This window comes from Nyctibius grandis, chromosome 7, assembly GCF_013368605.1.
Source record: "Nyctibius grandis isolate bNycGra1 chromosome 7, bNycGra1.pri, whole genome shotgun sequence".
NCBI lineage: Eukaryota > Metazoa > Chordata > Aves > Nyctibiiformes > Nyctibiidae > Nyctibius > Nyctibius grandis.
In genome coordinates, this window is record NC_090664.1 from 46,414,154 (window position 1) to 46,429,782 (window position 15,629).

General features: G+C 36.4%; 1 protein-coding gene across 3 annotated transcripts in view; it reads right to left on the bottom strand.

Moving 5' to 3' along the window:
• PFKP (phosphofructokinase, platelet) overlaps positions 1-15,629 on the bottom strand; it is a 49,802-nt gene that overhangs the window by 8,914 nt on the left and 25,259 nt on the right. The window contains exons 12-18 of one of the 3 annotated variants that reach the window (XM_068405345.1): positions 15,459-15,523; positions 14,684-14,753; positions 10,962-11,108; positions 10,025-10,095; positions 8,729-8,816; positions 7,642-7,794; positions 823-975 (exon numbers count right to left, since the gene is read on the bottom strand). In XM_068405345.1, coding sequence (XP_068261446.1) covers positions 823-975; positions 7,642-7,794; positions 8,729-8,816; positions 10,025-10,095; positions 10,962-11,108; positions 14,684-14,753; positions 15,459-15,523 — 747 coding nt within the window. The remainder of the gene's footprint in view (positions 1-822; positions 976-7,641; positions 7,795-8,728; positions 8,817-10,024; positions 10,096-10,961; positions 11,109-14,683; positions 14,754-15,458; positions 15,524-15,629) is intronic. The other 2 variants (XM_068405343.1, XM_068405342.1) reach the window with 2 other exon arrangements.

Here is a 15,629-nt window from a genome sequence, read left to right on the forward strand (position 1 = left end):
GATCTCTATTCTGACTTTCTCGACCAATTATTTCATAATTAGTTATGTGGATTGATAATGTGGAGTTTGATAAAACCTAGAGCTGTTCAGAGGTTTACTTGTTTGTTTGCATTAGACCTCAACTCAGTTCCTTTTGCTGTGGCTCCAGCAGACTCAACAGGATAGCAAAGAACTTAAAGAGTTCATATAGCAGTTGTAACCAAGGGAAAAAGCTATGGCAGACTACAACTGGAAAACGGATTTGTTCTGACTGAAATGGAAAACTCACTCACAGCAAGTTCTGGCCTCAAACTGTTTAGTTAGCATCAGTGACAGACTTAACTGCTCACGCTATGCGTGCGTTCATATGCATTTAATATATATAAGCCTAATGCAGTCTATGGGATTATTCATGTGTTTATAGAGTTAACTGTGTACTTAAAATGCTTGACTGCACTGAGCTCAGTCATTAGCCCATGCAATAAATGTGGCATTTATTTATAAAATATATGCTTTCTTCTTTCACTTAAGTAATGCTGAGGAGCTATGTAAGATAAAACACAAAATCAAAGCAAGCAAAGTATTTTATTCTCAGTAAAAGTAAATGCCCTAAACACTAATGCAGCAGTCTTGGATCACAAAAGAGAGTTCCCAGAAGTTAAACATACAACATAGTTAATTTTTTATTAGGTTAATCTTTCATCAGTCTTGGAAAACTTAATTATAAACCATAAAAAAATACAGTAGCTGGATTATTTTAGAAAACTAGGCATTTCAAGTTTTTTAGCTATCTTCTTCATATGCATTTTATCATCTTAACTTTTAAAAGATACGTAATCTTACCTCCACAATAGCATTCAAGGCAGTGTCAGCACCAATGCTAAAGTCTGTGCCTGGCACATTGTTGCTAATAGTAGCAGGCAACACACAGATAGGTACGTAAAACTCCTCAAAGCTGGAACGTGCCTCGTGTAGCTGCAGACAACTTTCATAGGCCTGAAGCAGTGGTACAAGTATGAGTGATACATTCCTTGTCTTTGGATTGCTCTGGTAATGACTTCTTGCATGTGATGGTAAATTTGGCTGTCCATTGGCCCAAGTAAATATAATTGGTGAGATTATTTGGGGGGGCAGGGATATCCTGTACATACCACAACAGTGCACGGGGGTTGCATTGGCACAATGCTCTTTGAAGAAATGTAGAAGATTAGTGCAAGTTAATACAGAGTGAATGTGAAGTGTGCACAGCATAGATGTCTGAAGCAGTTGGGCAGAAAAAGACAGCATAAAGGTAGACTAGAAATTATTCCATAAGAAACCACTTAAAGAACAGAGTTTGATACATGTTAAGGAGTTTAGAAGTTAACTAGTAAAACACCTACAACTTGAAGGAAATGCTTAAAGAAAGCTGCTTTTTAGAAAACTATGTTATCCTATAAAGTCAAGACACATCTATTTCCACCAAGAAAAAAGAAAAAAGTTTTGCCTATGCCTTCCAAGATTCTAGCAACATCACACATCTGCCTCTATGCACAGAGACTGGACACAGGCACAAAAAAATCCAGGAACATGTGCACATGGAGGTGTTAATAAAGTTTGCAAGTACAGTTCAAAGATTCTTTGAAAAACAGCTGTAGGTCCTTGGAAGGTAACAACACTACAAAATAAATCATCATGTGAAAAGGATTAGGTGTTCCTAATAGATGTCAAAATAATACTTCAAGGTTGAGATCATGCAGCTGTTTTAAGTCAGTAAACATATTTTTTTAGTTACATTATTCCAATTCTTTCTAATCGAAACTAAACAGCATCTCTCATGATGTGTGGCAATTGTTCAAACTGCCTATGTAATGACTCTCCACACGAAAGCCTGATTACATAGTATGTTATGTTTTTCTTGATCTGTTTCTCCCAGAAAGGATCGACGTTCACAGAAGTCTCATCTTTTCAATTTCTCGAATCAGTTCAGAGAAGCAAACTATTGCAGATCAAATTATTAGATAGCTATCAAGCTATCTCCACAAATACCTATACAGTGACTGATTTAAGTAGTAACTTAGGAGAAAATTATGGGAAAAAAATTCACCTGTGAGGGTTCTGGTCTCTAGGTTTTTTTTCTAGATAAAGCAGATCCTGTTCAGTGAGAGGACAGGACACATGGTTGTACGTGCACGAAGTGCAAACTGACTTTCTAAAGTCTCTCTCTACTCACGTATTTCATAAGTGCAACTTTCAATTAAGCTCAGTGCTAGGATGCATTTCCAGTCTGAAACGCAGTCTCTGAAAGACTGCGCTTTCACGTCTGTAGCTCTGAGAAGAGGTATAGCCAGAGGAGCAACAAATGGATTTTTTTTTTTTTTGAGTGGATGAGACTTCACTGAGAAATTTTAGTAATTGCCTAGCCCAACTCAGCTCAGTCAGGCTGCTTTAAATTTTTATTTCTACTGAAAAATAAAGACGTACACTGAGTCACAGTGGTTTGGTAAAACCACATGGCTTCCTGAAGATCTGTAGGACATGAGTTTCTCCAAAAAGTTTTATATTGAGAATTTTGGGAAACCAAGTTGAAGGGAGATTCAGAGCAATAACTAACACAATTGGTTAGTCTGCATTTATGATATGTTAAAATGCAGTTAAGATATGTTTTACTTGCATTAAATATTGCCATTTTATTTGATGCAAGCGATTTCAGCAAACATATCCAAAGACTGTACCTTCACCAAGCATGAGCATTAGATGATTATATGCAACATCTTCACATCACTGCAGCAAAATATGAAAATGCTTTCAATAAAGGGTCACTTAATAATTACAAGGGGTAAACAAGTGATTGGTGGTTTTAATAATTGCTTTACAATTTTTTTTTAAATAAGTACTACAGTAAGATCATAGAGGCATACTGTACCATGTCAAAAAAGTAGTTTCATCATTTCACACCCTTTTATCATATTTGTGTTATTAAAAAGGGTATTGCCATAACTAAGGATGCTTTATAAAAACACAGGCAGTCAACAAAAGACTGTGGTTTGTTGACTTTATGCTGATCTAAATGCAAATGGCCATTGAAAGGGATGGATGTACTACTCTAGCTCCACATCCAGCTGTTGCTAGGACTGAACTGGATGATAATTGAACTGGTTAGGTAGCTTAGCCAGGCTAATTTTCAGCTTCCTAGTTCAGACTGATGTGGAGCCACATATGCTAGTAGCAGCACTGGGAGGGTACAGGAGTCTGTGTTTTTCAAGGAAACTGCATGGATACTGCATTAAGGCAATCCAACTGTAGCTTAATTTGCTCCTCAGTGAGAAAGGGTCTTCTTGGGGCTGTTTGCTATTCTTTTTCTCACAAAACCAATTGATCAACCTGTACCTCCTTCCATTTGACAAAAGGAAAAGGCAGATTCTCAAAGAAATACATTAGAGAGTTTCAGCATCTTCCTTTTTCAGGTTCTATTTTTCTCAATCTCTAGCTGATAGCTTTTCTTTTCATTTCCCCATTTACTTCTAACATCTCCTAAATCAAATGAGTATTCTTCCGTACCTTGTTCTGGTTTATTCCTCTTTCCATCAGTTTCCTCTAGCCCATCAGTCGGCTTTGTTTTCAAATTAAATTTTCATCCTTTCCATTCTCTTTCCATGTTCTGTAGCTGAAGGAGTCTAACTTTTTATTCATTCTGTTTAATTACAGAGTAGGTTTCTGCTTTTCAGTGCCACCTGCAAAATGTATTGCTAATGCCTCTTTCTGATCAATATTAAGTAACCCAACTTTCATTTAAAAAGAAATGTCTATCCTTCATGGTTGCATAGGAAAAAAAGTAACACTTTTTTGTTCTCACATTCCAGAGGTCTACTATTTGAAATAACATTCTATTCATTTCACTGGATTAGCAACATGAAGTTGAGAATATAGATATTTTTATTATGGTAGTTATTTTACTGATGCTTCTTTTCACAGAAAAGTCAAAGTTAATGCTCTTATCCTGCAATCCTAAACAGTGTATTTTGTACATCTAGGTATATAAGCCTTAAGTATACCCTCTTCCGGAACAGAAACCTCCAACTTTCCCCAGGTGTTTTATATTGCAGAGTTTTCATTGACAATTGTTCTCACTAATACTCTGAAAACTGAAGTGAAAAATACAGCATAAGATAAATTTGAAACCCTCTTCAAAAGACAAACCAAATTCTACTATTCAACTGATTACAAGCCTGTATTTTAAAACAAAAATGGAAAAAATGGAGCATTTCAAGAGGGCCATAGAATCTGTTATACAATTTAAATTCTAATTATTGAGAAATGTACCATCCACTATCTATGACTTAGGGAAAAGCACACTGTTGCCTAATCTCTCTTTCAGATGTTATGTATCTGTTGGCTGGTTTTTATTGTTTTTCTTTTTAAATGCAGCATCTTAACGCATTTTCTCTACAAATGTGTCAAGGTACCATTTACATGCCTTGACAAGTTTCAAACAACCTAACATTGACAAGTGTCTAGTAATGCCGAACACTAACAAGGCTTCATTACCCAACAGAAATGTACTTACCTTACTAAAGGTTGTCAAGAACATAGAAGAACAGTACCACAGAAAAGCTAAGTGTGATGACATTTTGGTGTTCATAAGAGGTACTAATCTGAGAGCATTGAAAACTATGATGCATTTATTCACCTAATAGTGGCAACAGGAATAAGAATGCTATAAACTAGTTGTAATGGACATTCATGTCCATTTGCTACGTTCGTTTACCACAGTCAGTTGTATGATCTGAACATACAACACAGGAATGAAAGGATGCATTTTTCATTACGAGCTTTAGTGAATCATGTTCAAACCATCAGAGAAGAAAACTGAAAAGATACCAAGCAGAAATATTTCCCCAACACAAAATTCTGCTGCTTCGCCGAAAAAAGAACATAACTTAATTTTCCATTGTATTGAATCTAAATCTTGCAAAGCCATTACATTTCATATTTATTTCAGAGAAAAATCTAGGCAAAATAAAATGCAAAAACAAAACAAAAGCTATTAGCAGAAAGATACCAGTTCGTGAAGTTTTCAACTACTGCATGGAAAATAGAGATACTGACATTTTATTATCTAATGAAGGTGGATGATATCTAGAAACCTAGTATAAAGCAAAACACCAACAAGAGAGAGACTGACTATGACATATCCCACTCTACATGAAATAACCTATAAAAAGAAGCCAGTTAAGGTAAACAAAGCTTAAGAAGAAAAGAAAGGAAGAAAAGTAGGTGTTATGCACAATCATTTTACTCACCTTAATTTGTGACCAATCATTTTTGAGAGATATTTTTATTTACCAGAACTGGGAACCATCAACATTTATAACCTAAGCTGTCTATAAAATACATTCAAGATAAATTTTAGTTAGCTTACAGTCTTGTTCAAGGCAATAGTTAAGGAAACTGAAATTTCCTAACTGAAGGGTTTATTTTGCAAAAATCAGAGGGTGGAACTTGTAATATAATATGGTAATTCATTGTAATTCAGTAAGCAAGTTGTGAAATAATTGTTTCTTCTTTATAAGTGAAAACGTAAATTCAATTTTGAAGACAAATGCTTTATTAGGTCTTTACTGTGTATTAAACTATTGACACTCTGCAACTGTATCTGCAATATGTATGTGTCTGCAGATTAAGCTGAAAAAAAAAAATGAAGTGTAATGTTACTGTTTCACAGACAGAATTATGTCAGAATATACAGAAACAGAATTGCTCTTCTTTGTAGAGGTATGATGGATTAATGCTTTTTAAGTGATTCAGATGAACAGTAAATGTGCATGCCTGACAACTTCATTTGTGTGGTGTTTAACAATGCTCTTTCTATCCAACTGAGTTTAGTATTAATCAATCCATTTTTCATTTACATTGTATTACTGGATTTGATTTTTTAAAAAAAACTTCAAAATCTGTCTCAACTCTTTTTTGTTAAATCTCTGTTAGTAGAATACATGTAATTCCTATTATTAGAGAAATATGGATCTTACATTCTCTGTTAGAGAAATAAAGATGTCACATACATAAATAAGGATCTCTTTCTGAACAGAACAACATTCACTCAGCATTTTTTACAGCTGGGTATACTGGTACTTTACATGAAATAGGGATTTTTTTTCCTCTACGATGCATCAAATAATCATTAAGTCTTAGCTTTAGGTTTCTTTCTTCCATATACAATAGATATATGCCATCTTATTTTGTAGTTTACAAATCTACAGGTCATTGTAGTTTCAGAGGAAACGTAATGGAAGCATTTGGAGTCCTAAACCTTCTATTTTTAAAATAGCTATCATGAATGTGGCTATATCATGAATGTGGCCTTAGTAGATGAGGGCAGGGCTGTGGATGTAGTCTATCTAGACTTCAGTAAGGCATTCGACACTGTCTCCCACAGCATCCTCCTAGACAAACTGGCTGCCCGGGGCTTGGATGGGTGGACTCTTCGATGGGTTTAAAACTGGCTGGATGGCTGAGCCCAGAGAGTGGTGGTAAATGGGGCAAAGTCCAACTGGCGGCTGGTCACTAGCAGTGTTCCCCAGGGCTCAGTTCTGGGGCCGGTGCTGTTCAATATCTTTGTAGATGATCTAGACGTAGGGATTGAGTGCACCCTCAGTAAATTTGCAGATGACACTAAGCTGGGTGGGAGTGTCGATCTGCTGGAGGGTAGGAAGGCTCTACAGAGGGATTTGGACAGGTTAGATAGATGGGCCGAGACCAACGGCATGAGGTTCAACAAGAACAAGTGCCGGATCTTACACTTTGGCCACAACAACCCCATGCAGCGCTACAGGCTGGGGGAAGAGTGGTTAGAAAGCGGCCCGGTGGAAAGAGACCTGGGGGTACTGATCGACAGCCGGCTAAACATGAGCCAGCAGTGTGCCCAGGTGGCCAAGAAGGCCAATGGCATCCTGGCCTCTATTAGGAACAGTGTAGCCAGCCAGTCTAGGGAAGTGATCGTCCCTCTCTACTCGGCCCTGGTGAGGCCCCATCTTGAGTACTGTGTTCAGTTCTGGGCCCTGCACTTCAAGAGAGATGTTGAGGTGTTGGAGCGAGTCCAGAGGAGGGCGACCAAGCTGGTGAAGGGTCTGGAGGGTATGACCTACGAGGAACTGCTGAGGGAGCTGGGGTTGTTTAGCCTGGAGAAGAGGAGGCTCTGAGGTGACCTTATTGCAGTCTACAACTACCTGAAGGGAGGTTGTAGTGAAGTGGGAGTTGGCCTCTTCTCCCGGGCAACTAGCGATAGGACAAGAGGACAGAGCCTCAAGCTTCGCCAGGGGAGGTTCAGGTTGGACATCAGGAAGAATTTCTTTACAGAAAGGGTTATTAGACATTGGAATGGGCTGCCCAGGGAGGTGGTGGAGTCACCATCTCTGGATGTGTTTAAGAAAAGACTGGACATGGCACTTAGTGCCATGGTCTAGTTGACAGGGTGGTGTCAGGGCAACGGTTGGACTCGATGATCCCTGAGGTCTCTTCCAACCTGGTTGATTCTGTGATTCTGTGATATCAAGTAACTGTATTATTTTCCAGATTACATTTCCAAAGTTCTGGTCTATAAAAATATCCAGTCCTAGCCAATTTAGTCAGTTTTAACCAGAACTGCTTTGTTAGTAAGCGCACACACCTGAATAGACTTACATCAGTTATAGTGTTCAGAGCAGTATCTGCACCAATGCTGAAATCTGAACCCGGTACATTGTTGGATACAGTTGCAGGAACCATAACCATTGGAACACAGAATTCGTCATATTTCTCTCGGGCAGCTGACAATTCCAGGAGTCCAAGGTATGCCTGTTGGGCACAGGCATTGGGTGAAAAATTAGGATGAATAAAACAAGGGCAAAGTTGGAGTGATACAACGGAAAGGGCCACAGGGGGAGCCATTTCTACCACAGCATGCTTCAGCAAGTCAAAGCATTAAGGAACCACTAAAATCTAACACATACACAAAAAAAGAAAGCATTAAAAACAGGTATACATTTGAAAACAAACAATAAATAGAACATTCATTTTCAAAAGAACATATAATTTAGACATACTAAGTGCTTTGTACAACACAAAAATACTGAAAACTAGTTACCCAATCTTCACGTAGTGTTACTCCTCATTTAAAATCTTAATATTGCTGAACTAGGGCCGTGCCTAACAGGTTGGAGAAAATGGATGATTCATTCCTTATCAAGATGCAAAAAGCATGTTCTTTTATGGGAAGAGTTGGGAAAATACTTTCCTGAATCAAGATCTCAAAAATTTATTATTTTGGTGAAATGAATGAACATGAAATACGGAATAAAAAAGAAAATACTTCTCTAGATCAATTACAGATTTTGAAATGCACTATGTGAGAAAGAGTGGCTTAACTAAAGGACCACAGTGCAATTACTACCGAAAGTCAAGAATTTCTGGAAGTATGTTCTAAGTATTGATACAGTATAGACTTGAACTTGCACTACTGAAGTATTTTTTTTTTTAAATACAAAAATACTATCATGGTATCTCTATCCATTTAGCACATGCTGTTTTGCAGTTACCAGCCACTGTCTTGAATGTCAATTTTCCATAGAATCAGTGACTGACAATACTTCTGATCCTAAACACTATTTGTGTTGTGTATCACATACAGTTATAACCAAATGCACTTTACATGAAGATGGGGTGAAAATTAAAATGGTCTGTTCCTTTTGTTAGGAATTCTACTCAGACATAATTAGACATTTCAGTGTACCTCAAATCCACCAATAACCATAAGGGCGTTAATGTTGTTAGTGCGCATCTGGTCAGCAATCTTCTCCAAATATTTTGCAGGAAGAGTACTAAAAATTATTAAACCAAAAGAAAAATAAAAACAATTTACAGACTCTGCAGCAATAAGAATTAATTGCTAAGCTGAAACACTAAATTGAGCAGGAAATCAGTATTTTTTGTTTTACATATTGTCCTGGTTTGGCCTAAACCAGGCCAATTTTCCTTTCAGTGATTTTTACTTTCAGCTAAGTCTCCTCTAAGTAACTGCACTTTCTGAAACTAACTGCATGTTTTGCAGACAGTGTCTGCTTCCAGGACTGATAACGCTCGAAGTTTGTAGTTATCACTGAGGCACCGGTAGGGATGTTGTGCAGAAAGGCTCTTGCTGTACTTGTTCTTGAGAGAAACCAAGGTCACTGCTGAATTCCTCACTGCTTACGAGTGAAGAGCCGAAGGGGGGTCGCAGCTGCAGGGGGGAGCGGACAGGGCAGGTGACCCAAAATTGACCAACGAAGGTATTCCATCCCATACACGTCATTCTCAGTATAAAGCGGGGGGATCACGAGGGTCTCGCTCTTTCTGCTATGGCCGGTGTCCAAGGAGGACTCCGTCTGTTTTCCTGCTGCCCCCGATCCCGATCCGTGCATCCCTGAATCCAGCTCTCGACCATCGCAGGGCCCAGCCTGGGCCTTCCCGGAGCCTGCCCTGAAGTGCCGGTGGTGACGTGGCTGACTTCAGGGGAGCTCAGTCTTGGTTTTGTATATATATTTGTATATATTTGATTATTTCTATTATTATTATACTCTTTTCCATTATTATAGTTTATTAAAACTGTTTTAACTTTCCAACCCGGAAGCCTCTCTCCCTTTTCCCTTTCCCTTTCCCTTTGGGGGTGGGGGGGGAGGGTTAACAGACAGCATCTGCCACAGGTTTAATAGCCGGCCCAGCTTTAAACCGTGACACATATTTATCCATAAAAATAATTCTTCCTGACAGCCAGTATGGAATCATGTCAACTGTAAAGAAACTACAGTTTTGCAATCCTTTTAAGTGTAAAGAACCCAGGAAATCTGTGAGTTGAGGTCCTGACTCCCATTTTCACTCTTTCTTCAGAGCTGGTACAGTACTATAAAGATACCCAAGTTGGAACGAAACAACTTAAAAAAAAAAATTGAGGACTTAAAACATTCTGTGGAAGGAAAAAAGCATGGAATCATACACTGGTTATATAGAATACTAGAATTCATCATATCAATTGGCAAAATGTTGATGTTACCGTTTTGTTCCAAGAATTGATCCTCCTTGACCAGTCCAACCTCCAACATCTCCCCAGCTGATTTCCTTTATCTTTGAATAAAAATAAAAAAGGAGATTCTGTTAAGTAATTATCCAATTACTTCTCTTGACCTGCAGCAAACACCAGGTACTACTTAATATAAAGCTGTTGGTGCAAGTGGATGGGCACAGACAGCACCGAAAATGAACTTGGCAAAGAAAGAAAACAGCATCAAGAGGTTAACTTAATTTCTCTTGAATTCTTACCAATCCCTTTCCATTCTGTCTATTTGTTCTCTCTTAGTCCAGATCATGATGAACCCTGCCTCCTTGTTTCATATCATGATCCTATTTTCACATCCTTTCCTACTGGATGTGAAACACAAAATCTAAAACTAGGTATTTTAAGTTAGTTTGGGGATCTATGGCTCCAGCTAGGCATAGAAATCGTAAGTCTTGTATCCAATTCCTCCTCAGTATACCAACTGATGCTTAACATTTAAAACAGGGGAACAGAAGAATCTAACTCACCTGGTGGGGAAAGCTTCCTCCCTCAACAAGCACCACTGCGAAGTTTCTTATAGCAAAGGAACACAGATGCAACAACTCATCGCACAGAATCAGCAATTCTTGTGTTATTCTGTCGATAACCTACCATATGCTGAACATTGACCAAAATTTGAAGGTAGGATTCATCTGAACTAATTTTGTAGCTCTGCAGCATGTGATTGGCAATACTTAAGATAAATGAATCTATAGACTTGAATAGTTGAGAAATAGTTACAATTTGTGTTTTATATATCTTTATGAAATAAAAGAACTTATAGAATCGGTTCCCTCAACATTTATAACAGAATATACCTTCTAAGAACATAAACAAAGGTGGTGGGATGGGATGGGGTACATACCACTATGTAATCCACACATGTAATACTAACCTTCCCTCTAGCAAAACCTTCAAATCCATCAATGACAGCAAACATTTTATGGCCTTCAGTTATGCCAACTCTCACTGCAGCCCTCACTGCAGCATTCATTCCAGCTGCAGGGGCACCAACATTTAAAACTGCCACATTAAAATTAGTCTGCAAGAAAAAATTAATATTTAATAAGCCCTTTAATTTCTACACCATGGTTAATTTGTTCATCATACATAATTGCTAAATATTGGAATGTAGGGAAGGAAATTTCAAAGTCCCTAAAACCATCCAAAATTTAAAGTTAACTAGAAGATACATACACATATTTCCCCATTTGCAAAATATCACATAGAAACAAACAGTTTTAAAAAGCTGTTTTTAAATAAAAACAGTTTTTAAATAAAAGTCTGTTTTTAAATAATACTTTATCACATTTTCATTTTGTTTGCAGGTTAAGTTATTCAGGTTTTTATACTCTAGCTCAGCTAGATTCAAGAAACATAAAATACCCTGCATCGTTCAACCAGTTTCATGTTATCAAAACAGTAGGTTTTTTTGCAAAAACACTCACAAGAGAAAAGAGTAGGAACTGATTCTAGCACCAGAGCAGTTAGGTGTATATCATCAGTACCATGCAAAGCGGAACAGATGACAACCTTTAAATTAAAGTATTGGCCAGGTTTTTAGAGCAGCTGACAACATAGCAGTAAACAGGAGCACTCAGCATCTTTCACAGTACCGTACATTTTCAGATTATGGTTGTTTTTAAAGCATTTCCTAATGACTCAAAGTAACTGTGCTTATATACAGTGTCTCTCCAAGCTTAAGAGGTATCCCAGGTAAGCGGATAATCTACTCAAATGGAAAAGTCTGAGATATCAAATATGCATTTGTAATTTAAACCAGAGGTGATGCAAGAGAGAAGGTTCTATTTAAAACATAACATGAAATAATAAATGTTTTGGTATATAACGTGTATTCCATACCTATGCATTAGTCCCCATTTATATTGCTTTGTTATCGGTTGTACTGTAGATAAAACAACTAAATCTAAATGCATCTGGAAGCATTACACACTGAACACCACCAGTGGCAAAAGTCACACAATCTAGCTAGAAAATACTATTAAAAACTTCGGTCTTGTTACAACAGACCCAACTCTAAAATCACAACAGTTTTCAAATTCTCCAATGGAATTACTACTCTATACTGATCAATATCATTCAGATCATGGATTCTTTCCCAGTGAAAAAAAGTCAATACTTACATTAAAAAGAAAAACATAACAGAAAAATTACTCATAAATGTGCACTGTACCAGTAAACAAAGCAAGAGTGCTACTGTATGTAAAATGCTAGTAAGCATCTTTGGATTAAATTTTAACTGCAAAGCATGAAATGCAGATATTCTGTACATGAACTATTCCTTGAAATGGAAGACTTATTTCTAGATAAATCACAGGCCACTGTCTTTGATTAAGAAACAGTCAGCTAGTATATATCAATACGGTTTCACTGACATCAATAAGTGTTGATTTACAACAGATAAAAATATAATCCATTACAAAAAATGAAGAAGGCACTGCAGTTCATTAATTTTTTATTATTTTTACAGCTTTGAAATGAATACTGAGAGTAAAATATAAAAAAAAAAAATAATTAAAACTTTACATGCCTGACCTTTGGGAAAGTTTAACCACTCTGTATGAATTTAGCAAACAGAATTCAAATGATAGCAAACTACATATGCAAAATGCATGAAAACTTGACAGCCTGAGCCTATACACTAAAATTCATCATGCTTTAGGTCAGCTAGGTGACCTTAAATTGTTTATAACTATTGATATGGCAAAATTGTAACAATTTGGTACTGCCAAAGAGCTAGAAGTTATTAGCTTTATCCTGGAAGATGCAAATACAAAACAAAAAACCAAAACAGTTGTTAGGTACTGATCTTCCAATTAAAAAAACCCACCCAAACCAAAACAAAAAAAACACCCCACAAACCAAAAAACAAAACACAATAACAAAAAAAAAAGACCGAAAACAGAATATGTGTGTGTTCTTTTTTAGCTCTGGCACAATCAAAGGATTGTAGAAAAATGCAAACGAAATACAAGCAGCAAAATATCTGTGTGCAGCAACACTGCTGAAGCAGAGCCTTCAGTAGGCTCTAGTGATTTGATCAGCTTAGCCTTTCCCTCAATTCCTGTGACACACACATTTCATCTGCTTTTTAATTCCCATCCAACCCTTTTTATTGAAGTGCTTTTTATTTGGCTAGTGTGGTCAAATCCAAGCAGTTAATAATTACAAGTGGCCTACATTTCCTTCTAATGTCATCCATCACAAAAAGATATGACAAAACTATTTTAAAACAAAATACAAAAGTCCAATGCTAACAGTCCTAAATTTGCATTGGTATTTAAGAAAAAAAAAAAACAAAACAAAACACACACCATCTGATTTGGCAAAGCAGATGTTGAATATCCGCGAAAAAAATCCTTAATTCTTTGATCTCTTGAAGATCAAACTTAGGTCCTTATTTTTAAAAAAAATTATCATTTTGGCAGGTATATTTGAAATAACTTTGGTCTATATACTTACTTTTTACTTATGTTTAGGCAAAAGTAAAAGTATAATTTAAACTAGAGTTATTTTATCATTGTCTCTTTGAAAGCTCCTACTACGACTTTCCATCTGTAACCAAGTTTCCTTTACTGTGTGAAGTTTTCCATGACAGATTACATGGTAATTTTTGTCAACTAAAATGGCCAGTTGTGATTGTGTTACTTGCTATCCACACAATTTCCGAACAGATGTCAGCGACTCAAATTAACTTTTCCTATTTTCAATGCAATTTTTCCCCTTAATAATATTGAGAAGATACTATTAATCATTACTCAAATATTTAATTGGAAAAAAAAATCCAAAAAACATAACAGTAACATAATCATGCAAATAAGGTAACAAATCGTCACAAACCACAATTAAAAAGGAATTAACCAGTGAGGTGACATAGTCACCAACTATGGTCAAAACCAGAATTATTCAGTAAGCCGTTAATGAAAACAAAAAAATCCTGTCTGAAATTTGTTTGCACATAACATTTAGTCTCTACTTCCTAATAAATCCAGATTTCCTCTTATACAGAACTTACAAACTACAAAGAAAAGAACTAAATGTCCACTGCTGTATTATGCACAGTGACTTATTAGATCAGGTAAACATGTTGCATCTGTATTCACTATTCCATCCCATGAATTTCTGGATTTACCCCTGGTTCTTGAGCGGTTTTGCCCTTCAGAAGGAAGGGCCAGAATTCTTTTGTATTGAAGCTTCCTTTTTTGTCCTGAGATTTTTAGACTCTTAATCATGATTGTAGCACCTTTCCTTCTCCCCACGTTAAGGAACAGAGGGCATAACAGTAACTATTAGGACCAGACACTATAGCAATTGGGACCGGACGCATATCCAAGACAGAAAGAAACTGCCTAGCAGGAAATTTTCTAGTTAGAATGGTATTTCACTTTAAAAAAAAAAATCTTAGTTATTATTAGAATAAAGTTGTGTGTTGCAAGCATCTTTCTGTCATTATATTTAACTAATCTTATTATCCTATGGTATAGGTTTGAAAAGAGTATTAAGGTGGGATCAGGGGGAAAGAAGAAGAAAAACACTATTCGTTAAGATATCCCAAAAAGCAGACATACATTGCACACTCAAAAAAAAAAACCTTACCTTTGGAAGCTCGGCATCTGGTTTTTTGTGCGACAGTAATTTGTAGGTGTTAAGGTTGTTTTCAAAGCTCCTAAATAAATAAGTAAATAAGATAAATAAAATAGCAAATTTTTCAACTAGTAGTTATTTTAAAGAAACACTTGAATTTTTCAGAAGCTTTGAAAAACAGGTATGTAATGTTAGCACCAAAGTTATTACAAATGCAAAACACGATAAAAACTGGAAATGAGAGAACACTGAAAAATACTCAATCCTGTAAGATTATAGTAAGAAAATATAAAATAAGCATATAGCTGGCAAGTTAGTTTTACAGATCAGGGATAAAGCATTTTATTGTCAAATGACTTGAAACAGAAAATGGTTTATTGACACATAAGAGTGCAGAATGTCTCCCTCCAACATTACTGTTGGAAAACTATCAGCTACTTACAAACAAGATCACAGGATTGGCCTCAAAATCGGAATAAACAAACATATGGTTGCTACCAGTCAGCTCATACAACACAGCAGCTCTTTTCTTTGTGACTAGTTAGCCTTGTATCAGTCACTAGTCTGGCACAGTACTGAACTACAGTTTTCTTTATTTTGCATGTTTTTATGCAGGTATGAATTTCAATTATTCTATTTAAACAGCTTGTCTTCTGTCTCCTCTATTATTCTCAAATACATAAAAACATATGGATATTATTTAAAATAAAATGTCAAATGCCAGCAGAACAGCAAAGCCATTCAGCTTTTCTAGAGCAAATAAACTGATACAAGTTATTGACCATACCTTCCACGAAGCCTCACAGCCTCAGCAAATCTTCCCTTATCCATGGCTTTCTGGACTTCTTGAGTCTTGAAAAAACAAGTTGATTACTCAATATGTTTAAAAAACACAAGAAGTTGAATATTTAATGTATTCCAGTAAATAGAACATTCTGAAATAGCTTTCTGAAGTGAA